This window comes from Myotis yumanensis, unplaced genomic scaffold (genome assembly GCF_028538775.1).
Source record: "Myotis yumanensis isolate MYYU_CA2020_CCGP unplaced genomic scaffold, mMyoYum1.0.hap1 SCAF_1, whole genome shotgun sequence".
In the NCBI taxonomy this organism is placed as follows: domain Eukaryota; kingdom Metazoa; phylum Chordata; class Mammalia; order Chiroptera; family Vespertilionidae; genus Myotis; species Myotis yumanensis.
In genome coordinates this window covers 29,870,754-29,888,439 of record NW_027223752.1, presented here as the reverse complement: position 1 = coordinate 29,888,439, position 17,686 = coordinate 29,870,754, and the positions used below count along the sequence as shown (strand labels likewise).

The window sequence follows — 17,686 nt, the reverse complement described above, 5'->3', positions numbered from 1 at the left end:
TTCCCACTCCATCTTTCAAATTTTCTGAAGGAGAAATATCTCATTTGGGTGCTAGTATGTCTAACTCCTATGATATCCCTTAAACTCCTTTCATACAGAGGGCAAGACTCAGGCCTAGGCTCAGTCTTTGTAGACCATCATATGGAGCTGCAATTTCATAACACTATGGTTTTCATTGGATTCATTTTTAGAGTTATTTTCTATTTATATCAAGTGTAAACTTTCTTTAAAAAATACATTTAAATGTAAAAATTGAGCTAATTTTTAAAAAACTTAAGTAATTAACAGTACAACAAGTACAAAGTTGCTCGGCAGTGGTTGAGTGTTGACCTATGAATCAGGAGGTAATGGTTCTATTCCCAATCGGGCACAAGCCCAGGTTGTATGCTTGATCCCCAGAAGGGGGCATGCAGGAGGCAGCTGATCAATGATTCTCTCTCATCATTGATTATTTCTCTCTCTCTCCCTCTTCTTCCTTCCTCTCTGAATCAATAAAAATACATATTTTTTTAAAAACTAAAAAAAAACAAGTACAGCGTTCTGGCAAAAATCATGAAGGTTACAATCTGACAAGTGACTTTTGGGGAAAAGAATATTGTTCTAGAATAAGGATTTTGGGTCTAATAATTGTCCATCTCATGCTTTTGTGATTCCAGGGTTTTTTCTGTTCAACTGGTTGTTGTTCCCTAACACAGTTTTTTAAAAAATTTCAACCTTATTTTTTTGAGGGATAAGACAAAAATCAAACCAGCCAAACAAACAAACGAACAACAGCAAGTGCCCCAAAGGTTAGTGCCTCAGGAACACTTGGCAAATGGAAAAGGAGTGATACGGAATAAAGTGAAAAGCCAAGAACAGAAGATGCCAGTGTGGTGGAGAATGCTGCTCCCTTCTCTCCAGGCTCTCAAACACAAGTCTGGAAATTCAGTTAAAAAGATCATCTTATAATAGAGAAGAAAGAGAAAGAGGGAAAGTTGTAAATATTTTTAATGTTTACATTTTATATAAAAAAAGAAGTTACAAAATTTAAATAGCTGATTCAAGTTAAAAACCTGTTGTTGTATAATTTAACCAATTAAAAAGATTTCTGAATCTCTTGACTCCAAGTCCAACATTCTCTCCACATTGAACCTTCATTGCTTATAGAGTCCTCACTTTTAGGTTTTTCTTTAGAAAACAAATCTGAAGTAATTTGTAAAATAATTAGCACTTCAAGTGTCTGGCACCCTGGCTGAGGTAGCAGGAAGCCTGGCAGGACTAGCACCCCATGGAGGCCACACCTAGGTGGGCCACTACTGCCAGCGCTCCCTGCAAAGAACCTGTGAGACGAACCTGGGGCCTTTGGGTGTCTCCTGGGCACTGCCATGCCCCGAGCTTGGCTCTCCTTTCAGTGGCCAGCCACATCCTTGGCTTCAGTCCACTTTGATTCTGGTCAGTTCCCACCTTCCTTCTCCGCAGAGTTTCAGAACCCAGGAGTGAAACTACAAGAGATCACCACCATGCAGAGGTCAGGCTGCCCTGGCATCACAACATGAGGCCATTGACGCCCTGTCCTCTGCCACCCCATCCCCCATTTTGAGGGGCCTCTGGCCCCAGCCAGGCTCAGCCTTTGGGTTCTTCCTCCTTCTCAACCATCCTGTGAGCAGGTACCTTCTCGAGGCTGCGCCGATGTCCCACGCTGATGAACGTTATGCCTAGCTGCTGGCCGATGCGGTAGAGTTCACTCTCCACCTCCTCAGTCAGGGCACTGGTGGCTTCATCAAGCACTGAGGGCAGAACCCGGTGGCAAGAGATGGAGAACTGCCCCTGCCCGCCTGTTTCTCCTTCAACCCACAGTCACCTCCGGCGGGGACCCAGAGGGAGGCTGAAAACTGCTCTGGCTTATGGGAACCAGCCTTAGAGAGGATGGGCCAACCGAGCAGTGGCCAAGCTCCATCTCAAAAGCGTTCAGCCAGCAGAAGGACAAAACCCCTCAGCTTCCTACAGATCAGCGCCAGACACGGCCTGGGACCACTCGATCCAGGGAATCCTGCTTCCCCACAGGCTGTCAGTCTTGGAAAAATCCACACCTGCCATCCCTCTGCCAGGCACAGCTGGGGGGATGCCCACTTATGGTTGGCAGAGCATAAATCACAAGCTCTCTCAAGGCAGCTCAAGCTGCAACGATGGCAGAAAGCACACATCCAGAGCCACTGATGCAAGCACTGCTGCCTCATGGGCAGAGACCTGCCATCCTCTCCTGCAGGAACAGACATCCCGGCCACATACAGGCGAGCTCTCCTACAATACCAACCCTAACCAGGTGCGCATGAACACACGCTGCTACCCGTGGGCACACACAGCACCGCATGCACACTTACAGGGCAGACCTCACCTGCGTACTTCGGCTGCAGGTAGAAGAGCCGGGCAAAAGACAGCCTCTGCATCTCTCCGGGGGACAGAACGTCATACCTGAGGACAGGAAACGGGAGGACCACTGGAAGAAGGAGTATACAGTCTGGCCTTTGCCTAGATTGGGTCTAGGCAGGAAGAGGTTCTTGCTACAGAGGCAGGCCCAGGACAGATGGACGTCACCTCCCCTTTCAATCACAGCCCTGCTGCCACACAAGGTGAGGCTAAAACTCTGCTCCCAAAGGCATGAAACCTAGACTTTGGGGTCAAGGAGCCATTCTATCCCTTCAATGGACCCCTAGAACCCACTGTCTTTGGGGGAAATGGCTTTGGAGCATCCCAACCCCCTTCTTACCAGTTCCAATCGACCTGGTGGTCCAGCCCCTCTGTCCTTGCCACCAAGTCGGACTGTAACACACCCAGAGGAAGCAATGTCCATGAAAGTCCCCATCCTGCTCCCTGAGGAACCCCCTCAGTTCCCTCCACACATGTGCCGGAGACAGACCATACCCCACTGGCGTACCAAGGTGGGGGCAGTCTGCCCCGGCCAGAAAGGAATATCCTATCAACTACATTGTTTAGACGTGTGGGAGCATGGTGACAAGAAATAATAGTTTCATTATTGTTTTAAAATTCACTACTGAGTGTGCCCCCGTTTTTCCCGTTATCTGGCCCACAGTTCCCTCAGCCACTTTTACTCCCATCCTCCTTGTCCCAGGCTCATACTTCGAGTCTTGGGCTAGTGATCAGTGCTACCAGGCAGTCTTGGACCTCAGGGTCCTGCCCTCACTTACCAGGCCTGCCAACTCCAAGAACCTCATGATCCTCTCATCATCAGTAGAACCTGCAAAACAGACAGGCCTCCTTCAGAAGTCAGCTCCTCCTGGGCAGCCAGGATAGATGGGCACGTCATGGCAAGGGGCAGGGAGAGGGACCAGGATCTGGGCTGAGGCTCTGGAGGGCCAGGCTACAGGCCTAGGAAGGAAAGGTTCAGGCGAAGGAAGCAATCACCTCCCTTCCTCCAGCGGGTTCTCTCCTCCTGGAGGGGAAGACAGGCGCGATGAGGTCAGGGCACAGGCCCCACGAGTAAACAGTCGAGGAGGAGGGGACCCAACCTGAACCCCGCAGCCTGGCTGGGGCCTCTCCCAGAGGGCACGGGTAAGGCCGCAGTCAGAAAAGTAGGAACGACTGAAATGGGAGAACATGCCCCGAGGAGACCAGCTCACCTGAGTCCGGGTAGATCTCCTTCAGGGGGTATATCACCTGATAAAACAGAAAGCACACTGGCCTAGGACCAGGCCACGCTGGGGCTGCACACAGCCCACCCTCCCTCAGAATCAGCCCCAGGAACCACCCAGGCTCCTATCCACCCGAGGAGAGTAAGGGACACCCTGGCCAAGGGTCCATGGGAGAGGCCAGGCTGGTGGACAGTGGGCCAGGGCAATCTCCAGAAGGAGGGAAGAATCTGTGCGTTTCCTGAGGGCAGGGCCCCCAGAAGCCACCCTGGTGTTCAACAGACGCTGCTCTTTCGGTCGCAGCCCCCACAGGTTAACCTGTCCCGGAGGTGCTCTGAGCAGATGGCTCAGCTCATGGATGTGAATAAAACACAGGGGTGGGCAACGTGGGTTTACAGTTGTGAGTACCTGAAATATGCAGTTTATTCTTGTATTAGTAGTCATTACTCACTGTACGTATTATGTGTATTACAACTGAAAACCGACACACCCGTAGACCTACTTTTGGCCACCCCTGTATTCTTAGAGCCAGGGAGCTCCTAGGCACAGGCCATTTTATTACCCCACCTTCTGTGCCACAGCTCCCTAGGGCTGAGGCCTGCACACTGCCAGAGGTCCCAGTTGGGGTGGGGGTGGGGGGGGGGAGTGGGCCCAGGGATGACCTGCTCCCGAAGGGTGCCGTCGGTGAAGAATGGCTTTTGTGGCAGGAACAGCACCCCATGGGGTCCAAAGTCCACCAGCATCTGCATTGAGCCTGCAGAGCCCATGAAACCTCCATTAAGAGATCTCCCAGGGAAGGTAACGGCTTCTCACCCCTTTGCCCCAACAAAAAAGGCTGGATTTCACACACACACACACACACACACACCACCAAGCCAAGGCTGGTTCAGGGCTGGAGGCTGGTTCTCACCCCGTGTGCTCGCCCAGAGGCCACCCAGCACGCGGAGCAAGGAGGTCTTGCCGGTGCCCGTGTTGCCGGTGATGAGCAGGCTCTGCCCCTCGGAGATCTTTAGGCTCAGATCCTTGATTAAGAGCTTGTTAGAGGAGGGCGCGGAGATGCAGACCCGATCCAGGAGAAAAGCTGTGTCCGCTGGCTCTGCTGGTGGCCATCCCGGGGCCCTGGGATTAGATAAGGGAGGGGGTGGGGAAGATCCGGCGTCAGCACTGCCACGGGCAAGCTTTTCTCCTTGGGGATGTCGCCTCTGGGTTGGGGTTATGGGCTGAATTGTCATCAAAATCACATGCTAAACTCCGAATCCCTAGTATCTCAGGATGTAACCACACTTGGAGAAAAGGGACAGGCGGCAGGGCTTAGTGAGAGGAAGAGGGAAAAAGGAAGAGGAAGCTACTGTTCAGATTTTATCTCAGGCCAGGCAGGTGTGTGCACTCTGCTTCCACCAGCTGGGGGACGGTGGAAATTAACACAACGAATGCCAGAGGAGCAACACCTACTATAAATGTTTGCAACGTGCCAGGCACAAGCCACAGGTTTCTTTCATTTGCTCCACACAACTCTGCTGCCCAGCTGGGCAGTCCCAGAGCTTGAATTCTCACCAGCGCACGCACTGCCACCGAGTACTCACCTGTGTGAGTCCCACTCGCCCTCGTCCAGGAGCTCGCCGTCCTGTGACTTCAGGGACATGTCCAGCAGGGTCTCCTCAAGCTCCCCAATCCTAGGCAAGAAGTAATAACCCGAGGCAGGGGTTTGGGGGCCCAGGTCAAGGTAAGAAGCCTTGTTCTCTCATGCTCACTAGGAAATGGGGAGTTTTTCTGCTTTTCTCATTCAGCCACTTCTCCCAGTGGACAAGCTTTGTTCAGAAGCTAAAGGTGGGATGCCGCCTCACCTGTGGGTGTAACCAGCCACATCCGAGAGAGTGGTGGAGAGGTCGATGAGCCGGGTGAAGCAGCTGATGAGATAAATGCACACGAAGGCATTCTGGATGGAACGGGGAGCAGTGAGCACAGGCCTTGACCCCCAGGCCCTAGGCCTGGGGCCCTGGGCCAATGGCAGGGGTAACGTGAGGAGCCATCATGAGGGATTCTCACCTTGCTGACCAGGGTGCTGAGCTCTGTGGGGCTAAGGTCTCCATAAACGCCACTGAAAATGGGGATTGCGATCACAACATAACTCAGGATGCTGCCCAGATAGTCAAACGTGTTGATACCCACTGTGGAAGACATATTGCGTGAGATCCTGGAACATTCCTGTGCTCTGAGGGGAGCGGAAAGCCGAGCAGGACCAAGCTACTCCCTGGATCTTCATGCTCCTGAGGACACACAGGGTGAAGGCAGTGGCTCCCCCTGGCTAATCCCTTCGGCAGAGCAAACATATCAGTGCGGAGAAAAGTGGGAGAGGAGGGGAGGGGAGGGGAAGGGAAGGGAGGGGAGGGGAGGGGAGGGGGCTATCCCAATCCTGTGGTTCCTGCCTCCCGGGTTCCCTCTACTTACTGTACAGCCAGAGCTCCTTGGACATCAGCTCCCTCTGGGTCTGAAGGAGTCTCTGCAGCCTGCGGTCTGTCCTCATGTGCTCTACATGCCCAGCTCTGATGAGAAAGGCTGGACTGTCCATGGGGTCTGGGGACCCTCTGTCCCTCATCACACCCTCCTTTGGGGACTAAGCTCATCCGAATGATCTTCACCTCTGACCCTAACACTAGCACCCACTCATTGCTTCACTCATTCAACATGGTATTGTCTGCAGAAAGAGCCTGAACTCTTGATTGGCCAGACGTGGTTCAAACGCTGGCTCTGGTTAGTTACTAGCTGGGTGATAGACTGATTACTTAAGCCTAGGAGCCTCAACTTTCTCATCTGTAAAATGGAGCTTGTAATAACCTACCTAATAGGCTAGAGTGAGAATTTCTGAATACGAAGGGCTAGGCACATGAAGGGACCCCAACAGATAACAGCTGCTATTGTTAAAGGAAAGTACAGGAGGAGGACGCTAGGGGGCAGGCTCCGTGCCAGTCAGCCAGTGCGACAGAGGCGGTAAGACAGTCCCGGCTCAGGGGTGGGCAGATGCTCTGCCCTCTTCACCTGGAACATGGAAAGTGCGTACACAGAGCGTCTTCAAGCTCTGGCAACAAACAGGCTTGGGCACTCATGCAGCCTAGGAAGGCTCTCGGGAGGAGGTGACCTGGGCTTCAAGGACAGGCAGAAAAGGTGGGGTGGGCAGAGGGGGCATTCAGATTTTACATAAAGATGGGCACAGAGGCTACAAACGCACACACCCAGAGCTCCAAGAACCAACCTGCTTCCCCCAGAGCCCAAAGCTTCATGAGCAGAAGCTGCAGAATCCAAAACTTAGCACAGACCCACCCCACCACACTACCACACCCCAGCTCAGTCCTTGTATTCTTGGCGCCCCCAGGTGGTGGAAGCTGAAAACTGCTAGAGACTGGCAGAAGGGCAAAGGTCCCAGGGCTCGAGTCCTGGTGATCCAAGACAGCTCCCCTCCTTACACACAAACCTCTGGGCCTGCCTGCCAATGACTCCCACGGCCTCATAGGAGGCAGCACAGGCCTTCCCTGGCCCTGAGGGAAGGAATGGGATTTCACAATGCTCCTGCCAGGAGACCAAACACAGCTTCACTTGGACAGCGCGTGTAGGGAGCAGGACTCCCAACCTCCTGAGGCTCCCACTCCCGCCTAGACTACCGCGCGAGAAGGCATTCGCTCATTTCATCCTTGGAACAAATGTAGGCCCCATGCTAGGTCACGAAGGGGAACAAATCCCTGGGCTTAAAAAGGATGGGGCAAAAAAACCAACCAAACAAACAAAAGGATGAGGCAGACAAGGACAGTGAGATGCGGGGAGAGGATCACAGCCCAGTGGAAGGACGTTTGCCCCCAGGGCCCGGTGATGGTGGGAGGGTTGTACCATTCAGCTCTCCTTCTCTGCCATCTCCCCTGGCAGCCCTGATCAGGGAGAGGGAACGACTCCCACTAAACTCACCTGAAGAAAGCAGCAGGCTCAGCATTCACGCGGATCTGCATGTGCTTGAACCTGAGAGACCAAAGGAAAACGTGAGCTACAATGGGCAGTACCGGCCCCCTTTCGGAGGCCTGGATCAAAACCTCCAGACAAAGGGGAGTCCAGCTCCACCTTGAACCTGCAGCTTTCTCCCCAATCCTTCTGTGGACTGTCATGGGGGGAGTGAGTGGAGGGCCCCAGGCCTAGGCAGGGTGGCAGGAGCCCTGAAGACAGGGTGGCCCCTTGCCTATCTCCAGAGAGGACAGGTGCTCACAGCACCTCCTCCTCCCAGGGCTGGGCCTGAAGGAGGCGTCCATGAAGCACAGAGTAGGGGACGAATCCATCGGCTCATCTGAAACAGGTGGTTAAAACAGGAGCACTGAGAAGGCCAAGATATGATGATGTTAACCAACCAGACACTGTTCTCAGTGCTTCTCATGAATAATCTCAGTTATTCCTCACAGTTCCCTCATAAGCAGCAGTACCATCCCTGTTTTAGGGTGGGAAACCAAGTTCAGAGAGATTAAAGACCTCAGCCAAGAGCACATGCTAGCAACTGGCATAGCTGGGATTTGAACTCAGGCACCTTACTCCAGAACCCATTCCCTAACCATTGTGCCCAGCCCTCAAACCTCCAACACCGGAGACACACCTGAAATCCCCCTCCAGCTTTTCCTGTTGCACCAGCTTCGCCACAATGGGCCCCATCAACATTTTGTTCACCACAGTTCCCAGGATGAAATACCCGAAGATGCTCACGGGCCCGAGCCAGCCTGTGCTGAAAGGCAGAGACAGGGATGGGGGGGGGGGGGAGGCGCCACATATGCCCGCAGGCATCGGCCCTGATGCCTGCCCCCTTCCAGGCGGCCCGTTTGATCTCAGCCACCCAGTGAGGCCTCAGCTCCCGTGCGGTGGCATCTAGTACCCGGGCTACGCTGTCGGAGCACCAGATCCCTGTGATACTGAAATGCCACGGGGCCCACGGCATTTGTGAGAAAGACTGGCATGCAGGTGGGAGGAAGGGAAGACTAGCCTCTTTGGGGCCCTGACCTGGGAGAGCTGGTGTGAGCGAGGGGCCTCTGGGGAAACACCTGTCAGGAGCGGAGGAGGGACGGTGGCTGGAGAGGCCTCACCTTTGGAAGCACTGGTAGGTGTAATAGGCGAGGGTGAAGGGCGAGATGATCAGCTGGCTGGCCATGCTGCTGAGCTGCCGGCAGAACCGCTCCACGTCCTGGCTGATGCGCTGGTCCCTGGAACCAACAACACAGAGTAACTGGACCCAGGGAGCTGGGCTCAAGGGTTGAGAGACTAAGACAGTTCCTTGTTACCCCGCCCTTCAGTGACCCTGGGGGAAGTGGACCCGGACCCCTACAAGGGCTGGTTTTCCAGAAGCAACGAGACCCTCAGGATCCTAAACAGGGTTCTGAAGAGTTCCATGTTATGGTGCCTCAGGTTACTCCTCAGAAAATGGACAATGGAAGGCCCAGCACCTGAGTTTCTGGATGATCAGGGAAGCGATCCCATTTATCTCACTCCTCCCATTTCTTTTACAAGCATGAGCCTGTCTCCACTTGAGCTGTCTGGCTGTGGAAGCTTCTATGGGTTGAGCCACAGAGAGAGGCCTTGGCGTTAAGCAGCAGCACCCTCCCCAAAATCATTGCTGCAGAGCTCAGCTCGAGCTGAGAAAAGGTCATCTCAGGCAAAAAAGTGCTTGCGGGGGTAAGGGGAGTGCCAAGTGGGGAGGGAATGAGTATGCGGAGACCCCACATGTCCCGTCGCACCACCAGAGCCACACTGACTCCTATTTCCAATGAGACGTGACGCTGGGCAAGTCACCTGCATTCTCTGGGCCCGTTTCCTCACCTGTAAAACCACAACAGCTAGCTTACAGTGGGACACGTGCTCCGTCCCAGGCACTGCCTATGTGTATTACACGGACATCCTTTCACCCTCACTACATTCTTTGAGATAGGAAGTATTCTCATTTTACAGAAAGGGAACCTGGGGCTTCTCGAACATAAAGCCTATTAACTGGGAGGTGACAGTATACAGATTTAAATCCTAGACAGCAATTTTTTACTGCTAGAAATCCGAAAGCTGGTTTTCTAGCTTTTTCTAGCAAGGACACTCTCTTCAGAGGGGCCTGATTTGGAAGCCCCGGATATGAAATGGACAAAAGGAGCTGCTCCTATTTTTAGCTTCTTGTTCTCAGCCCTACAGCCTGTCCAGGCCTCCTGTGCAGAGCACCCTGTCCCCCTGGCTCTTATCAACATGTGCAGGTAACTGTGGATAATCTCCAAGGATCTGCCGCAGGAGCTCCCCGGGGCTGATCCAGGAAGACAGAACCATGCAGAGGGCAGCGAGGACTGAGTGGGGAGGCCTACGGGTTATCGACGTCATCCCGCAGCACGTTGAGGGTGTAGTACACGCGGCCGCGGAAGTAGAGGTGGTGGAGATGCTCGGTGAGGTCCTTCCTCCAGCTCACATACAGCAGGTTGCAGGTGAACTGGTCAAAGCTCTTCAGCTGTGCAGTGGGGGAGGCAGGGGAAGGGAGGGAAAGGGAGAATGGCTTCCTGCAGGTCTCAGCTCAAAGCTCAGAAAGCATCTGCTGACCAGGCCCAGGCCACTCCACTGACTCTGCCCACTCAGCACTTCCTCTTGTTTAAAGCCACCAGTCACAGGACTTTCTCCTTCCTCACTCACCCACATGTTCATTCCTTCACCAAACAGCGAAGGGCTTACCAAAGGCAAGGCCCTCTAGTCCCTTTCTACAGTGCACTGCCTTCATCTGAGAGTAGGTGAGCTTCTGGAGATTGGAAACAATATTTTCTATTCCATTTATGTTCTTACTTTTCTGTCCCAAAACATGGAACAGGGCTCTGTATACATAGGTACTTACTGACCGAAGACACATCAAAAGTGCCAAAGTGTGATGGGATGGCTTCCCTAAGAACCAAGAAAACGAGCAGTACAGCCTCACGGAGTCCTAACAGAGCCCCGACTCTCATCACCCCCCATGTATGTGGCACCTGTTTGTTAAGCACGGGGGAAGTAACAGTGAGCTCAGTCTAGCCAGGGAGCAGACAATGACGAGGGTGTCAGGAGTGTCACCGCAGAGGGCAACTCAAAGTATTAAGCATGAAGAGAAAAGGACAGAGTTTGGTGGAGGAAACATGGGAGAGAAAGCTGAGGAGGACTTGAAGGTGAGGCACCTTGAAAAGTGAGCAGGCATGAACCAAGTAAGCGAGAGGTGGGGGAAGGAGGTCACTCTGCAAGAAAACAGCAGGTGCAAAAGCTGGGAGGTGTGACACAGAGCCAGCTGAGTCACAGCCTCGGTCACAGCTCTGGCTGCTGATCCTGAAGCAAGAGTTCTGGGAATGAAAAGAACAATGATCATTTCCGCTAAGTGCTGAATTAAACCAGAACCTCGTGGCCTAGGCCTGTGAGCTTGAAACACTCGAGGAATTGGCCCCAGGGGGCCAATAGCAAGATCAATGCCCTACCTAGGGTTCCTAGAAAAGGCAGGGGACACACACCCACAGCTTGATTCCTACTTCCTAGGGACTAAGTGACACTGGGCACTCCACTCACACCAGGCTGGAGAGAGAGACACAGGGAGCCTTACCATGGAGTTGAGAACGATGAGCACAACAGCCAGGAATGTCAGGGCCTTAAACCCATCCAAGTCTTTGTTTCCCAGGACCCCGTAGTACTGACTGGGGATCAAGCCAACCTGGTAGATCACCAGTTGTTCTGGGGGGAGGGAGAGGAGTCAGGCATCAGTGATGAGGGGTGGGGAAAGGAGGAAGGCTTCCTCTTGAGTCCTTGCCTCATCAACACCCCAGAGAGAAGGAAAGGGACCCCAAACCAGGACTGCCCTCCCCCGTCTAGCCTGGACCCACTCACTCACCCAGGAGGGCCACACCCAAAAGGGTCAGGAACATCAAGGCATTCTGTGATGAGCAAGAGGGAAACAAAACCTTTTGTATCTGCAGGAACCGCTGGAGAAACTGCAGATCTAATCTGGGCCTGAAGAATAGAAGGAGAAGCAGAGCGAAACTTAAGAGGGCAGTTGAGCCTTAGAGAGCAGATACCAAGCTTAGCTACACTGTTCTGGGGCCAAGGGTTGGAGTGTTCAACGTTCAAGCCATGCAGATGGTAGGGTGGGAACAGGGACAGAAAGAAATTTCTTTAAGTTGAATAATGCCATAAAAGGTTATTTACAGTAAATAAAAAACATAGTTAATAAACTTTAGCCACATCCTCTTTATGGCCATAAACAAGACTAGGAAGCCCACTTCATCAAGGATTTCAAGGTCCTGGCTGAGGAATAAAGCAGGATAAAGAAATGAGGTAGGAGGATTGAAAGGGAAGAGATTAAATTGTCATTATTTGCAGATGAGTGAACATTTACATAGGAAACACAAGCAAATAGGTAAACAAAATGTTGTTAATAAAAGGAATTAAGCTAGATATAGGGTTAACAAACAAATATTAAGAGCACTCTATACCAACTATCACCAACTGGAAAATGTAAAGAAAGTGTCATTTATAAAACTAAGAAAAGTACAGAAAACCTATAAACTATCCAGGAATTTACTTTAAAAAAAGAATATATAAGACATTATGGAGGAAAACCAAAAACTCTATTATAGGATGTGAAATAAAGAAGAGCTGGCAGGACTTAACATTATAAAGACCTCATTTCTAACAAACATAGTCTATAAATTTAACATACCAGTCAAAAACAGGACTTCTCTGAGAAATTTTATATGGAAATAAAAGTCCATGAATAGCTTAGGACAATTGTGAAGAATACGAAAGGAGGAGGAAGAGACCCAAGTCATCAGGTTATAAAGACATATCATATATTACAGGACTGGAGTAATGACAAAAATGTGTTATTGATACAGGAACAAAAAAAGCAATGGGGTGGGGGGAAGCAATGGAATAGAGACCCAAAAATAAAAAAATAGACCTATGTTTACATGGGCTCATAATAGAGGATACATCACAAGAAAGAACATATTAATATTAATATTAATAGTTGTCAACACTGATTAGACATATACTATGTACCCAGTACTGTTCTACACATCTTACATGTATGAATCCATTTAATTGTCACAGCTTTAAGCTATAGAGACTATATCCTTTTTTATGGATGAGGAACTGAGGCACTTGCCCTGCCACCCACCTGGTAAGTGGCAGCACTGGGTTTTGAACACAGGCAGCCGGGCTCTAAGAATCTGTGCTCATAACTATGCTACACAGCTTCTCTAATTGTTAATTAATTCATTACTTATTAATTGAAAATGGTGGAGGAAAATTTAGGTCATTACCTTAAATCATTTACAAAAATAAACTCTAACAACTCCAAATGGATTAAAAATTTAAATGTGAAAAGTAACATTAGTATTTAGTTAATATAAGAAAATGTAGAATATCTCAATGAAGATATAGTGGGAAGGCAATTCATTCTTTTTTTTTTTTTTTAGAAAAGCAAGCAAGAATTTATTGACGGCAGCAAAAACATTCCTAGGGCAGTGAAACAAGGAAGGGCACAGAAAAAGCAATAGAAGCGCCTACGCTGGGCTGCGTTGGTTCGCTGGGAAGTCAGAGAAAAAGGGGGAAAGGGGGCTTTGGAGACAGGTTCAGGGGGTTAGCCTGGGATGAGCTGCTGCTGACCATTGCTTCCCTGGTTGCAAGTCTCATGTGGGGAAAGGAGAGTGGGAAGGGAATGGCACAAGCGTGCTCCCTGGAGCGATAGCGTGCTGGCAATTCTTTTTAAAAATATATTTTTACTGATTTCAGAGAGGAAGGGAGAGGGAGAGAGCAATAGGAACATTAGTGATGAGAATTACTGATTGGCTGCCTCCTGAATGCCCCCCACTTGGGATCGAGCCTGCAGCCCAGGCATGTGGCCTTCAGTCCACAGACCAGTGCTCTATCCACTGAGCCAAAGCAGCTAGGACCAGATCCGGGAATTCTTAAATAAGATCCCAAAACCACAAACCGTAAAGGGGGAAACAAATGAATTTAACTTAGAATGAAACATTTTTGTTCAATACAATGCCAAAGATTAAGTTAAAGAATTGGAGAAGGTATTTGCGCAGTGTAAAACCAACAAGGAGTTAAAATCCAGAGCATACAAGGAATTCCTGCAAGTCAGGAAAACAGGAAATCCATAAAAAAATAGGAAAAGGATATAGGCAATTCAGATGCCCTAGCCCCGTGGTCGGCAAACTGCGGCTCTCGAGCCACATGCGGCTCGTTGGCCCCTTGAGTGTGGCTCTTCCTAAGCCTTAGGAGTACCCTAATTAAGTTAGTAACAATGTACCTACCTATATAGTTTAAGTTTAAAAAATTTGGCTCTCAAAAGAAATTTCAATCGTTGTACTGTTGATATTTGGCTCTGTTGACTAATGAGTTTGCCGACCACTGCCCTAGCCAGTTTGTCTCAGTGGATAGAGCGTGGCCTGCAGACCAAAGGGTCCCAGGTTCAATTCCAGTCAAGGGCATGTACTTTGGTTGCAGGCTCCTCCCCCGCCCGGGCCCTGGTCAGGGCATGTGCAGGAGGCAACCAGTCGATGTGTTTCTCTCACATCGATGTTTCTCTCTGTCTTTCCCTCTCTCTTCCACTCTCTCTAAAAATCAATGGAAAAATATTCTCAGGTAAGGATTAACAAAAAGAGAGAAAAAAGTGCTTAATACATGAAAATTAACACAATGGGATACTACCTTACACTCGGTAAACAATAAAAAAAAAACAACAATATCAAACCTTGCGGGGGGTGGGGGGAGATACGGGGAAACAAGGGCCTTGACTCCATGCCCTCGGGAAGTATAACCTGGTGTGACCATTCCAGAGAACAATTTAGTAGCATAGGTATGACCCAGCATGGGATGGATAATCGGAGAAAACCGCCCCTACCCACAGGAGACCAGTGCCCCCATGGTTTGTGGTGGTTAAAAGTTGGAAGCTCAGTTGGTCACAGTGTGCGACACCAAGGGTGCAGGTTCGATCTCCCACCAGGGCACATATAAGAAGCAACCAATGAGTCGATGAATGCATAAATCAGTGGAACAACAAATCAATGTTTCTCTCTTAAAAAAAAAAGGAAGCCATCGAAGTGTCCATCACTAGGAGAATGTATAAGCAAAATGGGATCTAATGCACTCAGGCGCACCCAGAGGAGAAAACTAGATTACTACAGCATACATGACCTCAAAAACACAATGTTGGGTAAAAAGTGTTCCAAAAGCTCACGGCGTATTATCATTTAGATGAATTCTGAACCACTATTTTGCTAGGTAGCACATATGCAAACCTAGGTAAAGTGGGCGGTAAAGACACTCCCTGAAGATACACCAGTGTGTGCGTCTCGGAAGGAGAGTGAGAGGGGTTTGGGACGGAAGGAACGAAAGATGATAAATACAACATGGGCCACAGTGTGCCAAGAACCGAGCAGGGTGAACAACTCAATTCCGTGCACTTGAGGTGAGAGAAAAGCAGGGAGGGAGGGAGGAGAGGAAGAGCCAGCTCCCAGGGAGCGGATCCCACACCCCGGCTGCAGGCGATGACAGACGTTCCCGCGAAGCTGGAGGACGCCCACGGATCCGAGCGGAGGTGGGCGCCTCTTCGGGCGGCGGCTCTCCCAGCGCCGCGCGCGAGAGCGGAACGGAGCGGAGCCCCTGCCCCACACAGCCCCGGGTAGGACGCCCCGAGGCCCGACCGTCCTCCCCAGCCGCCCTGCTCACCTGGCGCCAGCCCCCGGCGCGGGCCCCCGAACCGCCATGACCCAGACCCCGACCAACCCCGGAGCCCGGCTGCCCCGGCGTCGGGTCGGATCGGGCAGAGTCCGAGGAGGACAGAACGCACGGCCGCCCAGAACAGGGCGGGGCCCAGAGCGGGGCGGAGCCCCGACGACCACAGAGACGGGCGGATAGAGAGGACACAGCCGCTCCCGGAAGCGGCCGATTTCTCTAAAAGAACCATAGAGTGCTGAGCATCACATTCTGTCGACCGGGCGACTAGAGCGCCCCGTGTGGATGTCGGAGGTTTACGAGGTAGCCAAGAAATGTGACTGAAATATTTTACAAGTATTTTAGACTCTGAATATAGTAAGTATTTCATGCATTCTCCCAAAGAAGCCATAGTGATCTTTAACAACATAAATCAGACTTGAGATTGCAGTTAGAATAAGATCCAAGCGTTTTCATGGCATAAGTGATCAGGTCCTCCGCTGAGTCTGCATTAAATGTTTCCTCCACTCTGTTTCCTCTTCAGGGTCTTTGCAATTACAGTTGTCTCCCCCTGGATCACTCTTCCCCCGCACCTGAAGCTTTTCATGACTGGCTCCCTCATTAGCGCAATAGTCATCGCTCACCCTACCTAGAATATGTTGTCCAGCTCCATCATTAAATACGTTTTTATTTTCTTCACAATATTTATCATTGAAATTAGCTTGTTTCTTTGCTTATTATTTGTCTTCCTCTATAAGATAAACTTCATGTGAGTGAAGTTTGACTATGGCTTGCTCGTTGCTGTTGTATTCCTAGTACCTAGTGTCCACCCCCAAGAAAAAAAATACCTGCCTGATCTTCCAATCTCATGCAAATAAAGATTCTAAATCCTCATAGTTTGAAGGACTCCTAGTGGCTGTTGCGCTCAAAAATTAAACACACATACACCACCACCACCACCAGAAAAACCAGATCCTAGCAGCCGTTTCTAAACAGGGGCCTCAACACAAGCCCCACTTGAATGGGAAGCCTGCCCTAAACTGTCTGACATTTGCACTGGCCAGTGTTGCTCAGTTGCTCCAATGCACACACACACTAATAAAAATTAAAGGAAGAAAAAAGAAAAAAAGAAAAACAAAAAGTAAATAACCAAAAAAATAAACAAAACAAAAAACTTTAACTCCTTAATATCAAATAGCCTGTGTTCAAATTTCCAATTGTCTCATGATCTTTTTTTTTACAGTAAAAAATAAAATCAGGATTCAAATAAGGTCCACACATTGCAGTTGATCGATACATCTTTTGAGACTCTTAATCTATAGATTCCTCCTCCACCACTTTAGACCAACCTCTACCATCTCTCTCCTGTCCTGCAAAAACCTTCTAACTGGTTTTCACACCTGCATTCTTGCTCCTGCTCTAATCCTGTTCCTCCCAGCCAGAGGGATCTGCAAAAAATGCAAACCAGATTAACATCTCCCTTAAAACCCTTCAGTGGTTCAAAAGGCTCTAGTGCCCTGGCTCTACCTACCACTCCAATTCCTTTAGGAAACCCGCTCTATGAAGGACTGTATTATTCCTTCCCATAGCACCCCATTTTTCTCCTGATAGCTCTTATTATAGCTTGTTACTATAGTTTCATTTTGTGTGCTTACTTCAATAATGCCAATCCTGGCTGGTGTGGCTCAGTGGTTGAGCATCGACCTATGGACCAGGAGGTCACGGTTCAATTCCCAGTCAGGGTATATGCCCAGGTTGCAGGCTTGATCCCCAGTGTGGGGTGTGCATGAGGCAGCTGATAAATGATTCTCTCTTATCATTGATGTTTCTATCTCTCTCTCCCTCTCCCTTCCTCTCTGAAATCAATAAACATATATATGTTTTTAGTTCTCGAATCGAAGATGGCGGCATAGGTAAACACCGGAGACTGCCGCCGTGGACAACCACTTCAAAAATACAACTAAAAGTCGGAGCGGACATCAACCAGAACCACGGGAAGGCTGGCTGAGGAGAGTCTCTTCAACTAGAAGCAAAAACAACAGCATTCTGACGCTCAGCGGAGGCGCAGTGGGGAAAATTTAAAGGTACGGCGGTGCGGTGGTGAGGGTGCGCGCGCAAAGTGGGCTGGCGGCTGAGGGCGCGATTGTCGTTTTCAATCAGGAGCGAGTCTCAGACTCTGGGCTACAGATCCGGGCGAGTCTCTAGGGACCCAGACTCAAACGGGAGAAGCGGGACTGTCTGGCTACGGCCCCTCCGAGGTTTGCAGCGATTGCTGGGACAGAGAGGCAGAGCCCCTGGGGACGGACTGAGAGCGGCCATAGCTGCTCCCTCCCCCCGCCCTG

At 50.4% G+C, this 17,686-nt stretch overlaps 1 protein-coding gene across 4 annotated transcripts; it reads right to left on the bottom strand.

The window, feature by feature from the left end:
• Positions 1-969: 969 nt before the first annotated feature.
• On the bottom strand, positions 970-15,494 carry ABCD4 (ATP binding cassette subfamily D member 4). Of its 4 annotated transcripts, XM_070416696.1 has the most exons (19): positions 15,360-15,494; positions 11,509-11,627; positions 11,224-11,351; positions 9,983-10,122; positions 8,732-8,848; positions 8,251-8,376; positions 7,581-7,631; positions 6,075-6,169; positions 5,673-5,794; positions 5,471-5,562; positions 5,210-5,299; positions 4,537-4,745; positions 4,289-4,380; positions 3,618-3,654; positions 3,186-3,235; positions 2,747-2,799; positions 2,375-2,451; positions 1,651-1,766; positions 970-1,481 (listed from the first exon to the last, which is right to left on the bottom strand). In XM_070416696.1, the coding sequence occupies exons 1-19, from the start codon at positions 15,395-15,397 to the stop codon at positions 1,413-1,415; spliced, it is 1,821 nt and encodes a 606-aa protein (XP_070272797.1). In that variant the 5' UTR covers positions 15,398-15,494; the 3' UTR covers positions 970-1,412. The 4 variants fall into 4 exon arrangements, with proteins under 4 accessions (XP_070272797.1, XP_070272806.1, XP_070272817.1 ...); XM_070416705.1 differs by lacking the exon at positions 8,251-8,376; XM_070416711.1 differs by lacking the exon at positions 970-1,481 and having other exon boundaries at positions 1,676-1,766; positions 2,383-2,451.
• Positions 15,495-17,686: the final 2,192 nt, after the last annotated feature.

Coding starts and splice junctions, on each gene's coding strand:
- ABCD4 (XM_070416696.1), bottom strand. CDS start 15,397: ATGGCGGTTCGGGGGCCCGCGCCGGGGGCTGGCGCCAG. Junction 5,563..5,672: donor TCAGCACCCTGGTCAGCAAG/GTGAGAATCCCT, acceptor CGTTCCATCCAG/AATGCCTTCGTGTGCATTTA. Junction 5,300..5,470: donor GTGGCTGGTTACACCCACAG/GTGAGGCGGCAT, acceptor CTTCTTGCCTAG/GATTGGGGAGCTTGAGGAGA.